Source organism: Leptonychotes weddellii, chromosome 5 (assembly GCF_054177405.1).
Source record: "Leptonychotes weddellii isolate Sample4059 chromosome 5, ASM5417740v2, whole genome shotgun sequence".
NCBI lineage: Eukaryota > Metazoa > Chordata > Mammalia > Carnivora > Phocidae > Leptonychotes > Leptonychotes weddellii.
The window spans coordinates 123,552,859-123,578,550 of NC_138373.1; the positions used below are offsets into that span (position 1 = coordinate 123,552,859).

Consider the following 25,692-nt stretch of genomic DNA (forward strand, 5'->3'; position numbering starts at 1 on the left):
CCCACCCCTGCCACCCAGAGCATTTGTATGAGCCTTGAACACACCTAGCTCTTTCATCAAGGCTTTTGCATTTGTTCTTGTTTTCTGGACCTCTTTTCCTAGGTCTTTCTTGCTGGTCTTAGCTCCAAACAGCACCTCCTCAAGGAAGCCTTCCAGGATGACCTATCCATGTAGAGCTGCCTCTCTTTGGTTACCGTTTCACTGCTGCATGCCCATTACTTCTTGAGCTTGACACATTCTGAAATTACCCTGTTGAGAATGTATACTCCAAAAGAGCAAGAAATTCATTTTGCTTCTCACCTTTGTATTCATTCCTAATGCCCAGCACAGTTCCTGGTATCATTTAGGTTTAATAACTATTTTTGAATATTTGTACACATTTATGACTAATTGAGCAAAGTACTAAAGAGATAATTTGGTCACAGCCTACCAGAAATTTAGATGTAGGCAGCCAACAGTAAGCCAATCTAAACTTCTAAGAAAAAGAGCAAGAGGATTAAATGACACTTAGCGAAGAGTTTTACTTTTGACTAAGATAAGCAACAAGGTGAGAGATTGTGAGCATATTAATCTGGTAAAATAATTAAATTTCTAGTAAGGAGATTATCTTTGATGATTTAAAAATTTCTAACAAAAAAAAATCCATATTCCTCAAATTCTGTTGATTTTTGATTGTTAGGGTCCTAGGGCATTTTTTTTTTACTCCTTCCTTTGTGAAATTGCATATTCTTAATTATTAAGATAATAGGACCATTCTGTTTTCAGAAGCTATTTGATTAAATTATCATTTCTCTGGTACTACATTCATAGCCCTTATCTCTATAAATTTACAGTCAGAGTAATTGAGGCCCCTTGTGACCAGACACATGTGCTCTTTAGCACGTAACTGAATTTCTTTTGTCCACAGAGCACCATATTCATATTAAACATGGCTCTATAATAAAATTATTGTCAAAGGAAAACATATATGTGGGATAGTTGATGTTAATAATTATCCAAATTGGACATTAATCTCATGTATTTTGAAAATTAATCTTTAATTCCATTTAAAGGCTGATGCTTTGAAGGTTAGCTAGCTTTATCATGCTTCTGTAAGTCTTAGCTGATTACTAGAAATACTATTTTGGTTTTAAAACTATAAGCATAAAGGGTACAGGAGAGTGATAATTAATGTGCTTCTGTAGGGAAGTATAATACTATGGTTAAAATTCAATAACAGTACCTAATAGTTATAGATATAAGGTAAGCAGTAATATAGCTGGATATGTGCCAAATGCTTGAAAATAATTTCACTTGACAGCCAATCTCAGCACCTTAGCATTCGTAAATTACATGGGTATTGAGCTTGGATATTTTAGGTTGGATAGAAAAATCAAATTGCTTTTCTGTTTGTCACCGTTACAATGGTAACTGAATATTACTCAAGTATTCCTCAGACCTGGGTCTAATAGAAAAACAAACCCCTTATTTCCTCATCTGAAGGCGATGGCCCAGCATGTGGGTGAAGATCTTTGGAGGCAGAAATAAATTCTTAGATTGAACCTTCAGTCCAACCACACTAATTCATCTTCTTGAAAGCTGAGATTTTTCAAACGAGTTAGGCTAGAATGGGAAACAGAAAGGCCAAATATTCCCACTGAAAACTATGAGGAAGAAAACAATGAAAATAAACAATTCCAAGCTAATGTGACTCTATTGTGGGGTGTGCGTGTGTGTGTGTGTGTGCGCGTGCACGTGCACATGTGTGCATGTGTGTTTATTTCTTTGAAAATTTGGTAGATATTTTGCTAGACGATGCTGGTGCTAGTGATGCAACTGGACACAAAGATGGCCGCAGTGTGAAAATTATCGTCTCCATAAGCAAGGGCTATGGCCGAGCAAAGGTATGTTCTTAATCTTGAATTCTTTATTACTAAAGCATGAGCATGACCATGAATCAAATGTATTTTAAATTTGAATATTTGTCCTGGTAGATACACTGTCAGCAGTGTGTGTCTTGGCATTGGCCTAATATGTTATAAAAACATGAAAGTTAGGGACTCAAAAAAAAAATGGCACCATCATATAAGTAGAAATGTGTCTCAGTACATCACGTTCATTCACTGGTGACAATCTTGGTTGTCATTCTCATTTCTATAACTTCAAAAAGGAAACATTGCTTTCTTTGACATCAGCATCTTGTCTAACATTCTTTTGGTGTCACCTGTAAAATACAGGTGATATTTATGATGTGTAGTAACATGTTACCGAGCTGTCAATATAGGAGGAGACTATAAGCTATATGAATATTCTAGATGCTGGGAAGATATATTTACTGAACTTAGTATGACAATTCCATTGATGCTACTTGTATGTATCATTTTTAAGCAAAATCTAAGCTGATGAGGAAAACATTTTAACTTGAACCAAATGCTGCTACCAAATCATGACTCAAGTCCTTTTTTAAAACTAAAAATATTATTTCAAGCTGAATTTGTAGTTGAGTGGCCAAGAATACAAATTTGTAAGTCTCTGAATTTTTTTCCTACCAAACAGAAAAACAAAAACTCCTTTGGAATTTTAAAACAGTTGAAGTAGTGAAGTTTGAAAAGTAAGATGGCACTTGTGAATTATTACACTGAGCAAATATTCGAAGAATTCCAGTGCCATAAACTTTCTGCTTGAGCAGCAGATTTATGCCTGATTTTCCCAAGTGGGTCTTCATGCAAAAGACTGTAATAGTGTCAGTGAAGCTTAAACTATTTCTAATTTAAAAGCAGCTACTTACAAAGCGTGGTATTAGCATTCATTTTGACTGGGTTACAATAATACTGGAAAACAAGTTTTCTTTTTTTTAAATAATTCTTCAAAAGCAATGTTTTTGAACATCCAAAGTAGTTGTCTTCGTCTTCTTGGGCAGCCATAACAAAATACCATAGATTGAGTGGCTCAAACATCAAAAATGTATTTTATCACCATTGTCAAGCCCAAGATCAAGGTGCTAGCCTATTTGGTTCCTAGTGAGGAGTCTCTCATTGTATTACAGATAGCCACCTTCTTGATATGTCTTCACATGTCCTTTCCAAAGTGTGTGTACTTGGAGAGAGAGAGAGAGATGAATGTCTCTCTCCCTTCCCCTGCTTATGAGTCACTAATCCCATCATGAGAGCCCCATTCTACTGACCTAATCAGATTTCCTCCTAAAGGCTCCATTTCCAAAAATCAACACATTGAGGGTTATGGCTCTAACATATGATTTTGGGGAGACATGAACATTCAGTCCATAAGAGTACTAAAAAAAACCCCACAATGGTTTGCTGTGAATTTCTTAACTTTTTCTAGAAAAAGTATTGGCTTCTAACTTGGATTATATCTAAATGATGATAATAATCATTTACCCTTATAGAGGTGAATGTTACAGAGGAAAAAATCGAGGCTCTGAGGTGGCTAAGTGTCTTACCTAAAGTCACATTTTTTTAAATTAGGTGATAGAGAGTCTGTGTTGTAGAATCCATATCTCCTAATATCTGACTCAGTTATTATTCTAACACCTCTTAAGGATGAATGCAGTTGGCGACCAGAATCAGGATTGTGACCAAACAGGTCACAAGTCAGTTTTCCATACCATTCCACTTCATCTCATCTCTTTCTTTCTTGTTGTTGCTGTTGATGTTACTTAATTTATTTGTTTAGTTTGTTGGGATATGTTTTATTTTATATAATATACCATATGTGTCTGTTACAATAAAACCCACAGGCTTAATAAACATTTTAGTCTTAATTATGAGTATATTAATATATTTTAGTAGAAAATGTAGTGATAAAACAAGACATACAATTGGGTTTTATCATGTTTTATTTTATTCTTATTTAGGATCAGAAGTCTCAGGCATATTTGATAGGATCCATTGGCGTTAGTGGAAAAACCAAGTGGGATGTCTTAGATGGTGTAATTAGACGTCTCTTTAAGGTAAATTGTGTAAGATATCCTGATATTTTTGAATGTGTTTTATTTTAGAAGCTTTCCTTAGCTTTAATAATGTAGACATATCTGCTTTTCCTTGCTCCCATTTCAAGCTTTCTCTCTTTGTGCTGTGTGATATTAATAATTCTTTTATTACCCATTCCAAAATTCTTGACGGCTAGCTTCATATGCCCATGAGTTTTGTATTTGTTGTAGATGAGTTGAATCTCTGTTTTGACTTCCTTTTTGTATGTATCATTTTAGGAATATGTGTTCCGAATTGATACATCCACTAGCCTTGGTCTGAGCTCTGACTGCATTGCTAGCTACTGTATAGGAGATTTAATTAGATCCCATAGCCTAGAAGTGCCTGAACTGCTGCCTTGTGGATACCTTGTTGGAGATAATAACATCATTACTGTGAACCTGAAAGGTAAAAACAAAAACGAAAAGAAAAACACAACTGTATTTTTTTAACCAATATTTTCTTTTTCTTTCTTGCTTTCTTTTTCTTTCTTTCTTTCTTTCTTTGTCTTTCTTTCTTTGTCTTTCTTTCTTTCTTTCTTTTTCTTCCTTCCTTCCTTCCTCCTTTCCTTTCCTTTCCTTTCCTTTCCTTCCTTCCTTTCTCTCTTTCTTTCTAGTTTCACTTCAGATTTTCATATTTGAAAATATGTTATGAAAAAAATGTTAACTACATTGATAGTTTTAGTATGAAATGGGACATATTTATTTTAAAACACTAAAATCATAATAAAAACATTAAAATTCAAGTAAATGAGATTCTTTGACTTCTGGGATGTGAAACTTGGAATGTAATTTTGAAGATTCTCTAAGACTCAAGAAAAGGAATGTGATTTAGGGAATTTCAAATTCCTAGATTTATTCCATTATCATCTTTCATTTAGGGAGGACTCAAAGAATTCCTTGCCTATCCCAAAGTAATATATTCGTCACTGTATCTTTGATTTTAAAATATGTGTACCCAATAAATACCCACTGGGGATAGAGAATAGATGTTAAGAATTGGGGCTAAGAAATTCTGTTTGCTTTGGATGATGTGATTAATTATAGGCAAATGGAATATCTAAAGTATACTTGTCTCCATAATTCTTTCTTCATATATGTTAAAGAGTCAGAGCACATCTATAAAAACTGGATTAATAGAGGAGTTTGCCAACATTTGATTTTGTGATTAAGGTGCTTGGGTTAGTAAAAGGAGATACTGTTGCTTTGCTTCTTAATTCCTTGCCAAATATCACAATTCATATTCTTCAAGAGCTTAAGTGGTTGTACAGCTGGGGTTTGTAATGAGAGATAAAAGAGAATGAAGAGAAGGAGAAAATAGGAAGAAAAAGGGAAGAACACACATACATTTTAATATATACATTTATTTTTAACAAAACCACCACGTTCAAAGAGAAGGAAGATACTATAATAGAATTTAATGTAATTCTTCCATTTCTCTCTGGAAACATAAGTGGGAAACCTGAAGTAGACAGTGGAGGGAAGCCTGAACCAAGAGGAAACAGGCTTACTTTCATTTGGTTGCTCACTCTGCCTTATTACTAATGCTTTTTGTCTTAAAATGGCAACACGTGGTTGTGAGATAGAAATATCAAGGAAAGCATTTTACCAGGCCTACATTCCTATGACTAATAAAACTCTGTTGTCAGTTAACGCTATATTTTAAATTCCAGCTTCTGTAGAACAATAAGGCATGCTGTTCCTTTTGTTTCTTCCTTCAGGGGTAGAAGAAAACAGTTTGGACAGTTTTGTTTTTGATACACTGATTCCTAAACCAATTACCCAAAGGTACTTTAACTTGTTGATGGAGCATCACAGAATTATACTCTCAGGACCTAGTGGTACTGGAAAGACCTATTTAGCAAATAAACTTGCCGAATATGTAATAACCAAATCTGGGAGGAAAAAAACAGAGGATGCAATTGCCACTTTTAATGTGGACCACAAGTCAAGTAAGGTAAGTCACAAATTCCTCAGAGAATTGTTGCTATTTATCCATAAGGGTTTTAAGCAATTAAGCTATAAGATTACGTGAAACCCATTCTGAACATGGAAACATACCATCTCTTTGACTAAAACTAAAATCTGGTGGATGACTCAACTCTGTTTCATGAATTTAAGCAAGACTACTTATTCAGTAATGTTCAGTTATCAGTTACTTCACAAGCACTGGGAATATACAGAAGAAAATGACAGTCTCTGTTGTCTCAGTTCTCTTAGACAACCATTTGGGAAGTGTTGGAGTAGAAAAAGATCCATGCAGAGCTCTGTAGAAGCAAGAAGGGAAAATAGAACTCTTCCTGGAAGAATTAGAGCTTTATAAAAAGTCAATACTTGACCTGGGTCTTAATAAATACGTGGGAATTAACTGGGGTGTTACAGCAATGGGGATGTGGGTATGATTAGAATTGTCTAGGGAGAAGTTCTGGGAGTAGCAATTTGCTTACATTTTATTTCTATAGGATTTCTGCTTAGGAATCTTAGGAAATTGAACCATATTTCATTTTGCCATCAACTAAGGTCTAATGTACCATAATAATCAGCTTGAACACTGTCAGCTATTAATTAGGCATCAGGGGTCTATAAAACCTAGCCAGTACTTTCATATATTATGAGTAAAACAAAGAACCCTAAAAAGAAAATAGTTAATGCCTAACATATTCCTAACACTGGAATATTTTTGCCTATAAGTACTCATTACATTCTCAATCAATTCAACCTAAGCTTCTCTTAGGAAACTGCATCTGGGGGCACCTGAGTGGTTCAGTCGGTTAAGTGGCTGCCTTCAGCTCAGGTCCTGATCCCAGGGTCCTGGGATGGAGCCCCACATCAGGCTCCCTGCTCAGTGGGGAGCCTGCTTCTCCCTGTTCCTCTGCCTGTCGCTCTGCCTCCTTGTGCTCCTTCTCTCTCTCTCTGTCAAATAAATAAAATCTTTAAAATCTTTTTTTTTTAAAAAAGGATTCTTATGGGCAATATCTTGATGGAATCCATATGACACTGGTTCATATTATTTTTCCGAAGATAACCTGGTTAGATGATCTAAACTGACCCAGTCTCTCAGAAACTTCAGGCCTACACATTTTCAGAAATAAATGCAAGTTACAAAATTCGGATTGGATTCTTGAAATAAACTAGACATACATTTTAGTGAACAAAACATTTCTTAATGTTATGAACAACAATACGCCAAAGAAACTGAACAACCTAAGAGAAATGGAAAAGCTTTTAGAAACATACAACTTACCATGACTGAATCAGGAAGAAATAGAAAATCAGAATAGACCAATTACTAGTAAGGAGATTGAATCAGTAACCAAAAATTTCCCAAAGAAGAAAAGCTCAGGACCAGATAGCTTCACTGGTGAATTTTGTCAAACATTTAAAGAAGAATTAACACCAATCCTTCTCAAACTCTTCCAAAAATTTGAAGATGAGGGGACACTCCAAAACTCATGAGGCCAGCATCATCCTAATATCACAACTAGAAAATGATACCACTAGAAAAGAAAACTATAGGCAATATCCCCAATGAGTATAGATGTAAAAGTTTTCAATAAAAATACAGCAAATCAAATTCAGCAGCATATTAAAAGGATCATTCACCATGATAAGGTGGGATGTATCCCTAGGATACAAAGATAGTTCAACATACAGAAATTAATCAATGTGATACGGCATATTAATAGAATGAAAACAAATCATATGGTCATCTCAATAGATGCAGAGACAGCATTTATGAAGTACATCATTCATGATAAAAACTAAGACAAATTAGGTATAGATGGAACACATCTTAACAAAGGCCATATATGACAAGCCCACAGCTAACATCATAGTCAGTGGTAAAAGGTTGGTAGCTTTTCCTTTAAGATCAGGAACAGGACAAAGATGCTGACTCTCATCACTTCTATTCAACATAGTACTGGAAGTCCTAGCTAGAACAATGAGGCGAAGAAGATGAAGGAAGAAGAGAAGGAGAAAAAGGAGGGGGGGGGAGTGGGAGGGGGAGAAGAAAAGGTATCAAAATTGGAAAGGAAGAAGTAAAATTGTCTCTATATGCAGATGACATCATTTTATATATAGAAAATCTTAAAGACTCTACCAAAAAACTGTTAGATCTAATTAACAAATTTAGTAAAGTTTCAGGATATAAAATTAACATACAGAAATCTGTTGTGTTTCTATACACTAACAATGGATTTTCTGAAAAAGAAATAAAGAAGTTGATCTCATTTATAATAGTATCAAAAACAATAAAATACTTAGAAATAAATTTAAAGAGATAAACAATCTCTACGCTGAGAACTACAATACACTGATGAAAGAAATTGAAGAAGACACAAATAAATGGATAGGCATCTCATGTCCATGGGTTGGAAGAATTAATATTATTAAAATGTCAATACTACCAAAAGCTATATATAGATTCAATGCAATCCCTGTCAAGATTCCAATGGCATTTCTTATTGAAGTAAAAGAAAAAAAAAAAACACTCATAAAATATATATGGAACCACAGAAGACTCTGAATAGCCAAAGAAATCCTGAGAAAGATGAACAAAGCAGGAGACATCACACTTCCTGATTTCAACTATACTATAAAGATATAGTCATCAGAATAGTATGGTATTGGCATGACAACAGACACATAGAATTGGCAGGCACAATGAAACAGAATCAAAAGCCTGGTAATAAACCCAAGCCTGTACCATCAACTAATATTGGACAAGGGAGCCAAGAATACTCAATGGATTCTCTTCAATAAATGATGCTGGGATAATTGGATATTCACATGCAAAAGAATAAAACTGTACACATATTTACATTACTCAAAAAATTAACTTGCAGTGGATTAAAGACTTAAATGTAAGACCTGAAACCATGAAACTCCAAGAAGAAAACATAGAAATAAAGCTCCTTGACATGGGTCTTGGTAATGATTTTTTGGATATGACACCTAAAGTACAAACAACAATATAAAAAATAAACAAGTGGGAATACATCAAACTAAAAACTTCTGCACAGCAAAAGAAACCATCAACAAAGTGAAAAGACAACCTATAGAATAGGAGAAAATATTTATAAACCATATATATATCTGTGAAGGAGTTAATGTCAAAAATATAGGAAAAACTCATACCACTCAATAGCAAGAAAAGATATGACCCAATTAAAAAATGGACAAGGGACCTGAATAGACATTCTCCAAAGAAGATATATAAAAGGTCAACAGACACATGAGAAGATGCTCAACATCACTAGTCATTAGGGAAATGCAAATTAAAACCACAATGAGATATCACCTCATGCCTGTTAGAAAGGCCATCATCAAAAAGACAGGAGATAACAAATGCTGGTATGGATGTAGAGAAAAGGGGACCCTTGTACACTGTTGGTGGGATTGCTAATGGATATAGTCACTATGGAAAAAAGTATGAAGGATCCTCAAAAAATTAAAAATAGTACTGCCATATGATCCAGCATTTCCACTTATGTGAATGTATCCAAAGGAAATGAAAACACTAACTCAAAAAAATGTTTGCACCAACCCCACCACACATGTTCATAGAAGCATTATTTACAATAGCTAAGACATGGAAACAACTTAAGTGTCCCTGGATGGATGAATGGATAAAGAAATTGGGGTATATATACACATACACATATACATATATATGTATATGTATACACACAATGGAATATTATCCAGCCATAAAAAAATGAGGAAATCTTACCATTTGCTACAAAATGGATAGACTTTGAAAGCATTATGCTAAGTGATATAAGTCAGAGAAAGACAAATACTGTATGATCTCACTTATATATGGAATCTCAAAAAAAAAAAAAATTACCTGAGGCAGAGGATAGGGGGGACAGGAATTGTAAGAAAATGGTGAAAAGGTATAAACTTCCAGTTACAGAATAAATAAGTCTTGGGATATAATATATAATATGATGACCATAACTAACACTGCTGTATGACGTATAGAAATGTTGTTAAGGGAGTAAATTCTAAGAGTTCCCATCACAAGAAAATGTTTGTCCTTTTTTCTTCTTTTCTTTTTTTATTGGGTCTATATGAGAAGATGGATGTTAGCTGAACCTATTGTGGTAATCATTTCACAATATGTGTAAATCAAATCATCATGCTATTCACCTTAAATTTATGCAGTGATGTATGTCAATTATTTCTCAATAAAAAATGTTCTTAAGGAGTAGTTTATTAAGTCCCTATCACTGACCAACTGTGGGATCTAAGGCAAACTGCTGAATTTCCTTTGCCTTAGTTTTCCCAACTGTAATATTGGAAAAGTAGTAGGGGCATGGTAAGAGCTAAGCCTGTGTGTGTGTGTGTGTGCGTGTGTGTGTGTGTGTGAGAGAGAGAGAGGGTGAGGGGGAGAGAGACATATATATAATTAATGTATAATGACTTTCAATAAAGATTTCTTTCACAAATACAGACCCATACAGATACCACCCCCCAAACTTTGTTCAAAACTGTCTTATATGTCGTTTTCAAGGAGAACAATGATGTACATAAAACATGCTGGGATCTCTTAAATTTAAATAAATACAGCACATGAATTCCACATATTCTTTGGAACTCAGCACCATTCAAATTTTTGTTGAACCACCCATTCTCATTTCAGTGAAATAGAGACATGTAACCTGAGGCCAAATATTCAACTATTCTCTAAGCAGAAGTACCAAGAGCATAGTCGTTTGTTTGCTTCAGCCTACATGTTTAATGCCTCCTGTGAATTCTAGGTCTCCTCAGAATGTTATTTAAAAAGCGTTTTGGGCACCTGGGTGGCTCAGTTGGTTAAGCGACTGCCTTCAGCTCAGGTCATGATCCTGGAGTCTCAGGATCGAGTCCCACATCAGGCTCCCTGCTCAGCAGGGAGTCTGCTTCTCCCTCTGACCCTAAAAAAAAGAAAAAAAAAAAAGCGTTTTTACCACCATTCTTTTTCTTCTCAGCCAGAATGATGAAAGGATTATGTCCCTTAGCCATCGTCAGTGTGTTCTTTGGATTTCCCCCAATGTTGGTATGACTTTAGAAGTGACTTCCTTATGAAAAAAAAAAACAAGTGGTTGGTAAAAGGAGAAGAATAGATTTGTTACAGGAAACCATGTCATTTTGACAAAGTTGGGAATCACTTAAAATCAAGTTTTGAATCAAGTAGAATAATTTGGGCTTCATTAGGATGTAGTTTAACATGGTATAATAAAACAATTGGTTAATTTACACTAACAAAATTTGCACTTATAAAATTACTTACACTTGTAAAATTACTTACACTTATAACATTTGCCTCACCCCCAAATCTACTGTTATATTTAGGTTCTTTTTATTTCAGTTAAAAAACTGTTTAGTGTTTGGAGATGTTCTTAATCAATAATATTATACAAATCTTTAAAAAAAAGATTGTGACCAAACATTTCCAATGCTCTTATTTTCTTCTTTTCCTGAATAAAATCACTTGTGTCATTAACAGGTCAGCTTAATGTTTGTTATTACAAAAATAATGAAAAACAAAGCATTGCCAAGAGTGTTGGAACAGAATTAATGATGCTAGGAAGAAGTAATAGGAAAGATCCCTGGACAAATCATGCGGCGTTCGGCACCACGAAAACACAAAATACAACTAACAAATGTTTATTATTTCTTTCTGTTTGTAAGATATGAATGAACTGTCAATGATGCTGGATACAGTAGTTGCTAGAGAATTTAGCCACTTCTTGCCAAACTGTCAGAGAACCCACAGTGGTTTTTGTTTGTTTGCTTTGCTTTGCTTTCCTTCGCTTTTATGTGCGGCGTGGGGTGAGGGGGAGGTAAGTGACAATGGTCTAAAGGAATAGGGATGACTAGTTGAGATTGTCTGAGGGACAGATGCTCGCAGTGTAGATTTACTAAAGTGGAAGCGAGGCATGAAATGATAAATCCCGTCCCTGGAAAAGGAAGCCGTGTAATGGTGGACATGCATTATGCTAGGCCATAGACAGCACCGAAGAGACAAAGCCAAAAAGCACATACTGATTCAAAAAAAAAAAAAAATGAACAATAAAACCATCAAATGAAAAAAAAATCTTTTCATGTGTTTGGTACCTCTGCATTTTACATTCTGTCCCTCTTCCTGCTCTGCAAGCCCTCCCTCCAGCTGCCGGCTGGAATATTTTGATCGAGAGAGAGCAGTAAACATACACAGTCACACTTTGTGACATTTGATATAGCGGGCCCAGAAGGCTGGAGATGGATTTAGTAAATAATATGTGGCCAGCTGAAAACACTTGGAATGTTAGGTAGGAAAAGATCAGAAAACTGCTCTTGGCAGATTCATTTTTGTTGCGTCCAGACTCAAAACCAGAGAAGGCAATGATCAACAGCTTTTATAGAACTGCCGAGTTCTCTTTATATTTTCAGAGTATGGGATTCATCTTATTATCAGTGTCCATCTGGTAGATGTACCTGTTTTCTTTTGCCTAATTAGATCTTGGACATGAAACTTTTGGATGCTAATGCCTCAGTACTTCAATCTAAGATTTAACCCCAATTAAGCGACAATGGGGATTATAAAGTGATTTCAAAGGGGTCTGAGAAAAACTCTTAAGTTGTATGCCAAAATTAGTTGTGTATGCCTATGTCCACTTGCAACTGGTCCATAGCTTTCATAAGATTCCCAAAGAGGTCTACTACCCTTCTCAAGATGAGAAAGAATCATCATAGAATCAAATGGCCCTACTTTTCCAAAATCACTCAGTGATGTCTTAATTGCCAAATTCAATGCCCTTTGCTTCTTTTCTCTGTCTCTCTCTCTCTCTTTTATTGCTTATGTATAGAAAATCGCTATAGGTAACCTTCCCTTTCTAGAAATTCCTCTAATTTTCATGATTATCATTCTCTGTTTCCTTCTTACCCTCCAGCAACCTCCTTCTCAGTCTCATCCACTGACTGTTTTTCCTTCACCTACTGGTAAATGAACATATGACCCAACATTCTGTTATCTCCCACTTCTGTTCTCACCTGGATGACTCCCCTGGTTTCAATTTATATTGACTCCAATTGGACACTGTAAGCCATGCCCACTCTCCTGAATAGTAGGCCTTTCCCTTAGCATACACATATGTCTCTATTAGCATACTAAGTACACATGTTTAGAAAACCCAGTTTCAACTCTGAAAAAATACCAAATCCATCTTCTTCCATCCGTCTCCGCTACTGCCACCCTCCCACCGAAATTAACACTCTCTATCACTTGGATGACAACAACTGTTTTCTAACTGCTTGATTCACAACATCTGTTAAATCTTCCTTCTCTCTCTTTCTGATTTATCCCTTCCCCTCATGGAAAATAGAGTATCTTTTCATTATTAAAGTCTGACTGCATTAAATCCTACAACGTTTTTCCATTGCTTTCCGTACTAAGTCAAAATCTTCCCACACCTCTACCATCCCTGTTGAGTCCCATAGTGTTTCTTGGCTTCAACAGTTTTGTTACTCTCTTGACGGTTTCTCTTCCTCCTCTACAATATACTTACCACACTTTGAAATCATGATTCTGACTATATTACGCAGAACCCCAGACATAACATTCAGTATTTGTTGCCAACAGGAAAAGTCCAGTAACCTTTCAAATCATTCCAGGTTGCAAACTCTTCTTTCCAACTTACTTCACATTTATATTCACAAAAGATATACTACCAGCTTCTTTCCTACCACATTTTTTGTATTTATGCCTTTGATTATTCTTTTCCCTCTATTTGGAAAGCTCTTCTTCCATTTTTAAGCATCAAAACATTACCTAATCCTAAAAATAAAAAGTTAATAGCAAATAATACTACCACCAGAAAGTCTTTCCCAGCAGTACAAGTAAGGTTTACACACTCTGAACAAAATCTTTGGTGTATGATTTTTTGATACATTATTTTTTTAAAGATTTTATTTATTTGTCAGAGAGAGAGAGAGCGCCAGAGGGGCAGAGGGAGAGGGAGAAGCAGGCTCCCCGCTGAGCAAGGAGCCCGATGCGGGACTCGATCCCAGGACCCTGGGATAAGCTGAAGGCAGACACTTAACCCACTGAGCCATCCAGGCAACCCAGATACATTGTTTTTTTACTGTGAATTACAGTTTGTTTTTTTATACACACACACACACACACACACACACACACGTAACCCACTATTCTGGGCAATAAGCTTCTTGAATGCTTTTTCCATTTCTAATTAATCATTATTTCCTTCATATTTATGTTTCCTTTGATAAATAAATTGCTCTTTCCCTACTGAAAAAAACAAAGCAAAACAAGTCAATGGTTCACATTTGTTTATATAGAAAGATCCAAATTTTTCTGCATGGATTCAAAGTCTATTTTCTTTTTCATTGCAACCACCACTACCATGAACAATTTCTTTTGTAACAACAGAGCACTTACTATTTCCCCAAACACATCACACACTCACACCTTCCAGCTTCCACTCTTTATTATCTGTACTTCAATAGTTTGTCCCCAAGTACCCTGTTCTCTGAACAACACGTCCGGATGAGGTGCCTCTCTTAAGTTTCCCTATTGTGTTTTGTGCATTTCACTTACCACACTGTTTTTGTGATTTACTTCTTGACCTCTCCTTATCAACTCTAAATTCCTGGAATGGAGAAATAATCTCTGAATCCTTAGTGCCAAGAGTACCTGAAACATAATAAGTGCTTGCTAAGGTGTTTTGAAAGGATAAATAACTGCATAATTATCATTTGGAATTCTACTCATTATTCGAATTCATCTCAAATTCCACCTCGCTATAAGTCCATCAGGATCCCCCAGTTCGAAGTAATCCTCCTTCTTCCTACAGACCACGTCTCTCTTTTAACCTCTCTCATGGGATATTTTACATTGCATTTTGTACATTTGTTAGTTATGTATGTACCTATCACCCTCCCAAGCTCCAGCGTTTCCTTTTCTTTCCTTTCAAGCTTTCCTTGATATCTACCACCTAGGCAAAATCTCCTCCCCGACCTCTCATAGCTCCTAATATACTATGACATTGTATTCAAATGATTTATCATATTTAAATTTTAGTATTTAATGTGACCATCTTAAAGCCTACAAGGGAAGACTTTTTAACCCCTATGCCCAGAAAAGTACTTGATTCAGTTCATAATTAATGTTAAACTTACTAACTTGAACGATGATCCATTATTTTTGTACACCTCAGGGATTGTCTAGAGCATTGAACGTAGAAGATAGGCAGTCAACGTTTTATAAATGAGTGAATGACTTAATATGGGTAGATTTTTTTTTTTTTAAGATTTTATTTATTTATTTGATAGAGACAGTGAGAGCAGGAACACAAGCAGGGGGGGCGGGAGAGGGAGAAGCAGGCTTCCCGCCGAGCAGGGAGCCCGATGCGGGGCTTGATCCCAGGATTCTGGGATCATGACCTGAGCCGAAGGCAGACGCTTAACGACTGAGCCACCCAGGTGCCCTTAATATGGGTAGATTATTGATATAAATTCCATTTTTGTCTTTTAAGATAAATGAAATTCTCCAGACTATTCATTATTTTAAATCTATTTTTCTGTATTCTCTGATGTAGGCTATATTTATTCAATGTGATTGGCTCGATGTAAGATATACAGTGCATTAGTTTTCTAATAAATTTTATATTTAAACTTAAATGAATATATTACTAAATACCTCAAAACCCTGGCCTGATCCTTTTCTGCCTTTAGTTCTAAAAGTAGTATTACAGACAGAGGAGGAGGCCTCTAGGGTGAGTGGTTCATATATTCACCTGGCTGCCAGAAATTGGAATCATGGAATTGTTTTTTAACCCTGAGCAAGATTTACAAATTGAAAATGTCATTGTAAATATGCAAATATTATGGAAATGCTCTTACTGATTAGGATAATTTTAAGAAACCTAATTATGTGTCTGGCCTACCCATCTGTGAGAGCAGTCAATCAGTGAACTGGTTATCATATTTAGATTAAAAGCTATTAGAAAGGAATAATACCTGTAGAAAAAAACCAAGAAGCTCAAGAAATGCTAAATGCTAATGTCAAGTGACCCAGGGAAATATAACAAATTTTATATTTGTTTAAAATCACAGAAGTTGCATACAGATTATAAATAATAACCATACTTCTGTCCAAGTCCTGGGCTGTGGTTTCATGCACCCTATTGAAATGAATTGGAATTAAAACATTTAAAGTATTAGTGGAAACTTAGGTGTGCCATTTTGGACTTCTTATAAGGTTTGCTAAAATCCACTTTTATCGTTGTAATACTAAAAGCAAGAATGAAGTCTCAATATCTGTGATTTATTATGAGAGCTCATATCCAGAACTCGCTCCCCCCACTCTCCTTTTTTTTTTTTTTTTAAGGGGAGACAACAACTGAGAAACATGCTTTTGTTTTCACAATTTTATATTTGCTGCAGCTGTTCTGTACTGGTTTTTCTCTTTGCTCTTTTCTTTAAAAAATATATCCTCTCGGCATTATATTTTTTGCTTTGTTTTGTATCATTGGAATGACCTATGTGTTTTAATCAAAGATACTGGATGGCAAAGTGTGCTATTCCCTAACTATGAATTGCTTGCCATTGGTATAAATTTATCATTGATGTATTTGTTTTCTTTATTTTTTTCAAGGAGTTGCAACAGTATCTAGCTAACCTGGCTGAACAGTGCAGTGCTGATAATAATGGTGTAGAACTTCCTGTTGTAATAATTCTTGATAATCTTCATCATGTGGGCTCTTTGAGTGATATCTTCAATGGTTTTCTCAACTGTAAATACAACAAATGGTATGCTTATGAAATATTTTGAGTGATGAAATACGAAAAAATGATCAAATTTGTTTCTTATGTCTTTATACCTTTTAAAACCAATGGTGGATGCCATTAATTTGAGAAGCTTTCATTAATATTATAACATATTTCCAAAAAAATCCCTGTGCATTTCTTGAAACATCTATTTATTCATTCAACAATTGTGTTCCAGGTAACTTAATGAAACATGATTTACTTGATGGTGTTAGCTTCTACAGATATGCAGAAGGTCTGGGAAACCAATGTCAATGACAGAATGTTTGGATCAAGGAAATTAAGAATTAAAATGAAGCTCTAGAGCTCTGGTTTCATTTTTACTGCATATCAAAGTTTAAATTCACCCTTCCTATAAAGATAAATGTAATGCATTCAGATATATCTCCATTAATGAGTCTAATTTTTAACTATTTACAATGAAAGTAAAGCTTGAAGTAGGGTATAAAAAAATCTGAAAACTCACTAAAGATTCACTATAGTATGGCCTCTAAAGGAAGGACCTATAAGAGTAACCTAAATATTAGTTTTAATGGTACAATATCCCAATTAATCTCTGCTAGAGATTTTTTAAATGTTAAAAGTAGATCATCATAAAATTAGCATTGAAACAAAACTACAAATTTTCTCATATCATTAAGAAACTTTAAAATATCTATGAAATAAGAAAAGGAAAAATTAATGAATTTGAGTATAATCATACGATTCATAAGATGTTAGAATGAGATTAGATAATCCTGTGATTATTCTGTCTAGCCTTTTTATTTTATAGATGAGTAAACTCAGGCTTAGAAAGGTAAAATGATTCTCCTAGGATGCTAGAGCTGAAATTAGAGCCCCAAATCCAAATTTCCAGCTCAATGATCTTTGTCATTTTTCAACCTAACATTACAAAATTACCCTTTTAAAGCTTAATGTTAAAATGGAATAATCCATATTTACCTACATTGTTTTTAAGGCAATTTTAATAGACTAATCTCTATTACCTTCAGCACATCTACATATTTTATTTTATTTTCCAGTCCATATATTATTGGAACAATGAATCAGGGAGTTTCTTCATCACCAAATCTAGAGCTGCATCACAATTTCAGGTAAAGATAAATTGAATGTTTTGTTTTGTTTGTTTGTATTGTCTCTTTCAGTTTGCTTTTGGTTAGTGTTTTTCCATTTGTACATTGACAGATCCTGCCAGTAGTGACCTGTGGTGTGAAAATAATTCTCACTTCTTCTAACACTCTTTCTCAAGCAGACATTTTGTAATCCTCAACCTGTAATCAGAAGTATTTCTTAAGAAAAGAAAAAAGAAAGGAAAGGAAAGAAATGTTTGTCCTGCTCACTATGTCACCAGCTAAAGTAGAGCACTTTTCTTCAAAGTGTGAGGAATGTGAAGAGAGTTCCTATTTCAGGATTTGTGATTCTCCTACAGAAGAGTACTCAGCATGTAGACTCCCACTCATTTCTGACGCACATGAGCTTCGCTTTAGCTTAAAAAGAAAAGTTAGTTATTTTGTATACCTCGAATGCTAATAGATCTCCTAACCCCTTTGATCATTAAAAGGAGCCACCAATTGACATGGCAATATTCTTCATTTATATTGGAAAGAGAATACTGTGGACTTAAAACTTAATTTATTTAAAGATTTCTGGTTTTGTTTTGTTATGTTTTGTTTTGTCTTTTTGTAGGTGGGTGCTATGCGCAAACCACACAGAACCAGTGAAAGGCTTTTTAGGCAGATATCTTCGAAGGAAACTGATAGAGATAGAGATTGAAAGGAACATACGCAATAATGACTTAGTCAAAATTATAGATTGGATTCCTAAGACATGGCATCATCTCAACAGTTTTTTGGAAACACACAGTTCTTCTGATGTTACCATTGGTGAGTTCCAAAACTGCACTGTGCCATTTTCCAGGACCTAAGACTATGTGGTAACAATGACCAGATTGGATGGTAGAAAATAACAAGTAAAGTTCATTTTTTTTCAGGCTCCCAAAGATTTAATTTCTTTTTTCTTCTGAAAGTCTGCCTTCTTCTAGGCTTTACATGTCTGATTAGATTCATTTTGCCTGACAATTATGGTTTACTGAGATTTGACTGAAATCACATGAGTTTAATATAGACACATATTTAAAAATCAGATAACCATTTGAAATAAATTATATCTGTTTAAAGTCCCTTTTTATGCTAAAAACAAATTTTAGCCAGTGGCTCACATCAAATATAGTCATGAGAGAAGATTTTAGTTAGAAATAATTTAGGTGTTTTATGGATAACTGAGGTGTTTCATACTTTTCATTAAAGCAAAACTGAATTACTTCTCTTTAGTTGGCATAAAGATGTTTATTTTTCTAATGCTTCTTAAATTGCATGTATAGAAGTCTCTTTCCCATTGTGATGGATTATAAAGATGTACTCACCAAAGATACAAGGTAAATGAAAAAGAAGAACTTTACAATTGAAATCAGAAGACCAAGGCTGAGTCCCACTCTGCAAATAATAACATATTTTATATTTGGCAGTTTACTTCAGCACAGTTTCATCATCTATAAAATGGGGCAGGTTGACTGGATTATGACCTTTAAGGTTTCTCTTAACTCCAATATGTTATGTTCAAGATTAAGATTTTAGGGTAAAAGGAAGGAGAGTTCAGGACATTGAGTCTTCAGTAAAACATACTTTGATAGTAATCAAGCTGGTCAAGATTGTAATTGTTTAAGAATCCTGCAAGACATATTATTAATTCCCCCCAAATGATGTCTTGAATATTTGTGTGTTTAGGTTGTTACATATAATGGTTCTCAAAATGGTTTGCTTCTTCTTAGGCCCCCGACTTTTCCTCCCTTGCCCTATGGATGTAGAAGGTTCTAGAGTGTGGTTCATGGATCTCTGGAACTATTCTTTGGTACCTTACATTCTGGAGGCAGTGAGAGAAGGTCTTCAGGTATAGTACTCAATTTTCTTTACTGTTTAAAAACAAGCAAAATCATCCTTTAAAGCAAAAAACATTCTTTTCTCTGGGTATTTATACAGAAAACTGAAGGCCTGAACTATATAAATATACTGGTAAAGTTTTAAAAATCAACTAGTATGCAACACTTTATTTATTTGTGTATTCTGTTCTGAAAATAAATATATAGAGGAAGGAGAAAACCTTTATTCCAACAACTACCCATTTAAGGCCAAACTAACTTATTGCCATGGGTAATAGCAGTCAGTTGATAGCCAGTTAATTAGACAGTTCTATATCTTATAAGACAGACATGTTAACAAGGGCCTTGATCATTTATTCTCTTATCATATAGTTTGCAACAAGTAGTTTTTGCTTACGGGTTCCCTGTTTTTAGTATGTTTCATTGTTTGAAGCCCTTTAACATCACTTGCAAGATCCTTTACTATTTTGAGGGAATGCTCTAAATTCTAAGGCAGTTGACTTTTTAAGATCTATGGCAGGTTGGTTTAGCAGCATCTCTGCTGTTCCTCTCATCTACCTTATGTCATGAGGGGCTACGCTGTCTCTTCTATGTACTCTTAATGAAAAAGTCAAAATACATCACTAATAAGAAAATTCTGTTTCTGGGGCACCTGGGTGGCTCAGTTGGTTAAGCGACTGCCTTCGGCTCAGGTCATGATCCTGGAGTCCCGGGATCGAGTCCCGCATCGGGCTCCCTGCTCGGCAGGGAGTCTGCTTCTCCCTCTGACCCTCTCCCCTCTCATGCTGTTTCTCTGTCTCTCTTTCTCTCAAATAAATAAATAAAATCTTAAAAAAAAAAAAAAAAAGAAAATTCTGTTTCTTCAACAAAATATACTGTCTCCTTAAATTGGATTTGAGATTTCATGAAATTGTAGAATTGTAAAACTCAAGGTTGAATCTTTAAGATTTTTACTGCTTAATCATCCAACTTACTGTAAAAGAAAAAGAATCTAATCTTTTCAACAACTCGGCCAAAGTTTAGGAAGTTTTTGCTTAGGCATCTCTATCTCTGATTATCGCAACTGCTCCTAGGATTAAGATATAGTTCTTGCTTTTCATATTTTGTCATCTGCAATGCTGTGTTAAGTATTTTACCCTTTAAAAAGACACTGGTTATGATACTCCTTCCTTTCCCTTCCTTTGACCAGTACACTCTCCTCACCTAGTAGAACAGAAGGGCAGTATTTAGAACCATCATGATGGTTCTGGTGAACATGGTGAATAAATATTAGGTGGATGCACTGAGGATGTTCAGAGATACTGATCCTAGAGCATGCTATCCACTGGTTTTATTCCAGATTTAAGTAATACAATTTCATATCTGATGGGTATGAGCCAATCTAGCCCCAGTTGTTGTTTGGTTCCAACAAAATACAAGACTATACCAAAGGTTTTTATTTTTTAAGTATAACATCTCACTTTTCTGGGTTCCTCTGAAACTGTTATGCTAAGATGTGAGTTGAGTCTCTCAATTTCAGTCATTTTATACAAAAAAGAAATTTGTGTGAAAATTTATAATATGCTAGAAGTCATAATTTTTAAAAATAATATTTAAATGAAGGTTCTCTTCATACAGTTTCAGTATTAATAAGCTGTCATCCAAGTCTTTATATACAAAATCCTCTTTATTTCATATGTGTTTGCTAATACAGATAAAGAAAAAGAAGATTTTACCAACTCAAAAACAGTAATACCTAACAATCCTTAACTTCCTTAAGTCTTATTTTTTAAAACTGCATCAGTTCTTTTTTAAATACTTAAATCAGTATTACTTATAAAACACTATCCTGAGAATTATAATTTTAAAAAGCTTCCATTTAGGTGAAAGTATAACCATTAGAGTAATGCCAGTTTCCCAGACTAAAACTGAGAGATATTTCAAAATTATTTTTGAAGAAGGATAAAAATGTCTCGTTTCTCACTGTGGTTCTAGAAGTTTAGTAGTAGGTTAGTGTAAATGCTGAATCAACCATGATGTAGGGAGTAAGGGGGGAAATCCAGCACACAGGAGAGATAAGAAAGGAAAACCCTCTGGTGGGTAGACAGTTCTCATTGCTACTGAAGGTTGTGCTCAGCCAGAAGTCCATTGGCAGATGATATTCCTGGGGTGGTCCATAGATGTTTTCTGTACGAAAAGGACTCATATGTGTTATGAACCATTCCCTTGGATCTACTGGTAACAAAGAACCTCGAATTGGAGCAAGAGAGGAAAAAAAAAAAGCCTGATTGCAAAGATGAAAATCTGAGTTGAGAGGAATAGAAAAATCTCTTTTCAAATGAATGCTTTGATGAGGAACCATGTAGGGAATGCTCTCTGTCAGATGTTCTAGTTGGAAAAAAACACTGGTGATACAATGGATTCTGATTTTTATTCTGGTGATTCTACCTTTATTGAAATGTCAACAATCAATTTATAGTATTCTAAATATTTAAATATTTAATAGTTTATTATTTTATAATATTTCAATATTTAAATCTTCTTTCAATTATTTTTCTATAATATCTATTTTTCACTGAAATTTCGAATTGGACCTCTTTAGCATTTGGTCACCTCCAATCTTGCTGTCCTTGATGATTCTTTAAAAGGCTGGCATCAGTTGATTCTAGACCTTCATATTCTTTTTGTAACATTTACATTCCAAGAATTACACATTTTCCTTCAATTAGCTTAAGTTGGATAGCAAGCTATCTCTTATAGCTCCATAAAGTAGGTTTTTAACTGAGAGGAAACTTTTGCTCCAAAACAAGATAACCATAAAAAAAAAAAAAATCTAGTGATTGCTACTCCTGCCATTATCTCCCAAGCAATACACAGATACCAGGACCTGGCCTGCTGGCTTGCTTGCTTGCTTTCTCCCTCTCTCTCTCTCTCTTTCTCTCTTTCTCTTTTTCTCTTTTACTCAAGGCAAGGCTGACACAACCTCATACAGTTCCTCCAGGAGAAACCCAAAAGATAACTCCAAGGCAATCCTTATGCCTTTTGTGGTGTCAGTATCCACCATTTTGCTTTTGTCTCTGAACCACAAAAAGCCAACAAGCCATGTAGAACACCTCACAGTGTGCTATCTGAGACCAGATAGCACCTGGGAACCAGGATTGCAGGAGGGAAGGAGGAGCAGGTCAAGGCAGGACAGAAGTACATCAAAGACCTAGTTTGGCCATGTTACTGCCCTCTTCTCTGCATTTTAGTTAGTTACTTTTTTTTTAAGATTTTATTTATTTATTTGAGAGAATGAGAGAGAGAGGGAGCACAGAAGGAGAGTGAGAGGGAGAAGCAGACTCCCCGCTGAGCAGAGAGCCTGATGCCGGACTCGATCCCAGGACCCTGAGATCATGACCTGAGCAGAAGGCAGATGCTTAACTGACTGAACCACTCAGGTGCCCCTCCCTGCATTTTAGCTTTTCTTTCTGTCCCCCTGCAGCCTTGTACTTGTTTACAAAGTCCATTCCACCTCCACCTCTGCAGTGTGCCCTTCCTAATTTGGTTTCAATCTTGCTTCCAGCTTAAAAACTTTCAACATGTCTTATATTCACCTTCTCCCCTCTCCTCCACTACCAGTACTTTAGCCATTATCATCTCTTTCTTACCGACTCTTTGCTTCCATTTGAGTCCTGACAACATTAATGCTTCCATTTCCCATTTTCCTCTTCTTTTACTGCTGGCCTTATAAATAAACATCTAAAAAGAATTTTTACAGGAAGCAATGAGATTATTAGAGGAAATTAATCCGGAGAAAATGATTATCAGAGAAAGTGTTTTTATTTCCAAAGAAAATTTGAGTAGAGTGACGTTGACGGAGAAAAAATCTCTTAACTTTATTTATTATCTTTGCAAAGTGCACTTTAGTAGAGAACTCTATTTAGTGTCTAGCATAGCTTTTTTCAATTCTCCATCGCTGTAACTTTTCTTCCTCAACTGTGAGTTTTCTTTTGGTTTATAAAATTACTAATAAAGGTCAATGTGAGCAGTGATTTCTATATGCATTTAAAATAAACCCCCTTATAAAAAAAAAAAAGAGTTAGAGGCTTAAAATAAACCCCCTTCATACTCTCTCCCAAATGCTGACCATCTATCCCAGATGTTCATCTTTATTTTATTTCTCCTTCAAGTTGAAAGAGAGTTATGTAGACATATATTTACAATCTGGAAAATTGTATATGGACCCAATTCCCTTGAAAGTCCCATAAGAACTCAATGTGCAAAGGAATCACTCAATTAGTGGTCACCTGTTTTACCGAATAGAAATGTATTTGATATGTATTAAATATGTGATCATTTTTTAGATGTATGGGAAACGGGCACCTTGGGAAGACCCCTCAAAGTGGGTGCTTGACACATACCCATGGAGCTCGGCATCTCTGCCTCAGGATGGTCCAGCATTACTTCAGTTGCGACCAGAAGATGTTGGGTATGAGGGCTGCATAGCCACTAAGGAAGCCTCAACCTCGAAGCACATTCCACAGAGTGACACAGAAGGGGATCCTCTGGTAAGAAGCTGATGTGTGAGTCTTCTAATACTATCTTAACAACAGTGGTGGTCATCAATATGTAGTCATTTGTATCAAAGATACTAGTTATCTTAGGTGGTATTTGGAACTGTTCTGATATAGGTATTCAGTTTTTAACTCTTTTGCCTTTGGCCTACTTTCATCGGGGGAAATTCTTAAAAATGAAAGACCAAACTTGTATGCTTAACAATCAAGAAACACTAAAACCGGGCTGAACTCTGTGACCATAATTTTTATCCTATTATACAGAAAATTATGTAAATAAATTAATAAATCTTCAACATTACATGACTCACTTCACTAGGTATTTAAGAGAAAACTGAATTTTGTTCTTAAATTTAAAAAAAAAGAATATAATCTAATGTACACTTGGAGAACTAAAGAATCTTTTACATATATCAACTAGTCTGACTAGACTTATAGTTAGTCTTTTGTTGCCTACAGTAGAGAAGACTAAACTGACTTGGAAATCAAAGGGAAGTTATTCCCTCTGATTCTCCCTGTCTTTCTTAATTTGAAGTTCCATATGGTTTAAGAAAGGTCGGTAAAACTCCAAACTATGAGTACTCTGAGAATATTAAGTAAGTGGTATTATTGGAAAAAGATTTTTTTTTTTATGTATTTTTTTCATGTTTATGGATGAATTTGTATGGCTTGGTGTCAGGTGTAATGTCTTTATTAGCTTACCATTCTATGGCTAAAGAAATCACTGGACTTGTACAATCAATACAGAAAGAAAAGATACTGAAATAAAGGCCATTATGTTATTTAAAACAAAAAAGGAAATGATTAAAAATCATAACCTATAACTATACCCAACAACATAAAATGACTTGACATTTTATGGAATATTCTTATACCCACAACCCAACATATATACATTATCATCTCAGCTGACCAGTCTTAATATTTTGGGGGTGACATGTAAACAAGCTGATAGATTTTTAAGATCTTTTCCACGGCAAAAGGCATACACACACACACACACACACACATACAATTGTGCGTGCTATTTCAAAGGGCTCTGTAGAGTCATGGAAGTATATACAAAGGCCTGATGAGAGTCCAGAGAACTCCTATATAGGACTTCCTACATTGGACTTTTGCTCTAGACCGTAAAATCCTTAAGGGCCTGGACCTTTCTTTTTCTAACAGGTAGTAGGCCCTTTAGCTCATACATAACTTGAAATCAACAGTGGTGGAGGAATTGGTTTGGATGCAGCATAATTGTGAGCAAATACTAATTAATTGCTGATAGAATGGTTTAATATTTAACAGAGTAAATATAAACTTTAGGATACAAGTATGAGTTATTACATCTGAATTTTATAAACTCTAGTCTTGCCTTTGCATGTTGATATACTGTGTCTGTTCCAGGTAAGGAGAGGTTTTACAGAGTTTGTTTTGAGAATTAAACTGTC

General features: G+C 35.1%; 1 protein-coding gene across 10 annotated transcripts in view; it reads left to right on the forward strand.

The window, feature by feature from the left end:
• The window catches only part of NAV3 (neuron navigator 3), a 773,874-nt gene that overhangs the window by 742,446 nt on the left and 5,736 nt on the right, over nucleotides 1-25,692 (forward strand). For all 10 annotated transcript variants that reach the window (XM_081822104.1, XM_081822099.1, XM_081822101.1 and 7 more), the window contains 9 exons: nucleotides 1,780-1,883; nucleotides 3,854-3,949; nucleotides 4,208-4,376; nucleotides 5,689-5,924; nucleotides 16,614-16,768; nucleotides 17,809-17,880; nucleotides 18,473-18,669; nucleotides 19,614-19,732; nucleotides 24,047-24,250. In XM_081822104.1, the coding sequence (XP_081678230.1) occupies nucleotides 1,780-1,883; nucleotides 3,854-3,949; nucleotides 4,208-4,376; nucleotides 5,689-5,924; nucleotides 16,614-16,768; nucleotides 17,809-17,880; nucleotides 18,473-18,669; nucleotides 19,614-19,732; nucleotides 24,047-24,250 (1,352 nt within the window). The remainder of the gene's footprint in view (nucleotides 1-1,779; nucleotides 1,884-3,853; nucleotides 3,950-4,207; nucleotides 4,377-5,688; nucleotides 5,925-16,613; nucleotides 16,769-17,808; nucleotides 17,881-18,472; nucleotides 18,670-19,613; nucleotides 19,733-24,046; nucleotides 24,251-25,692) is intronic.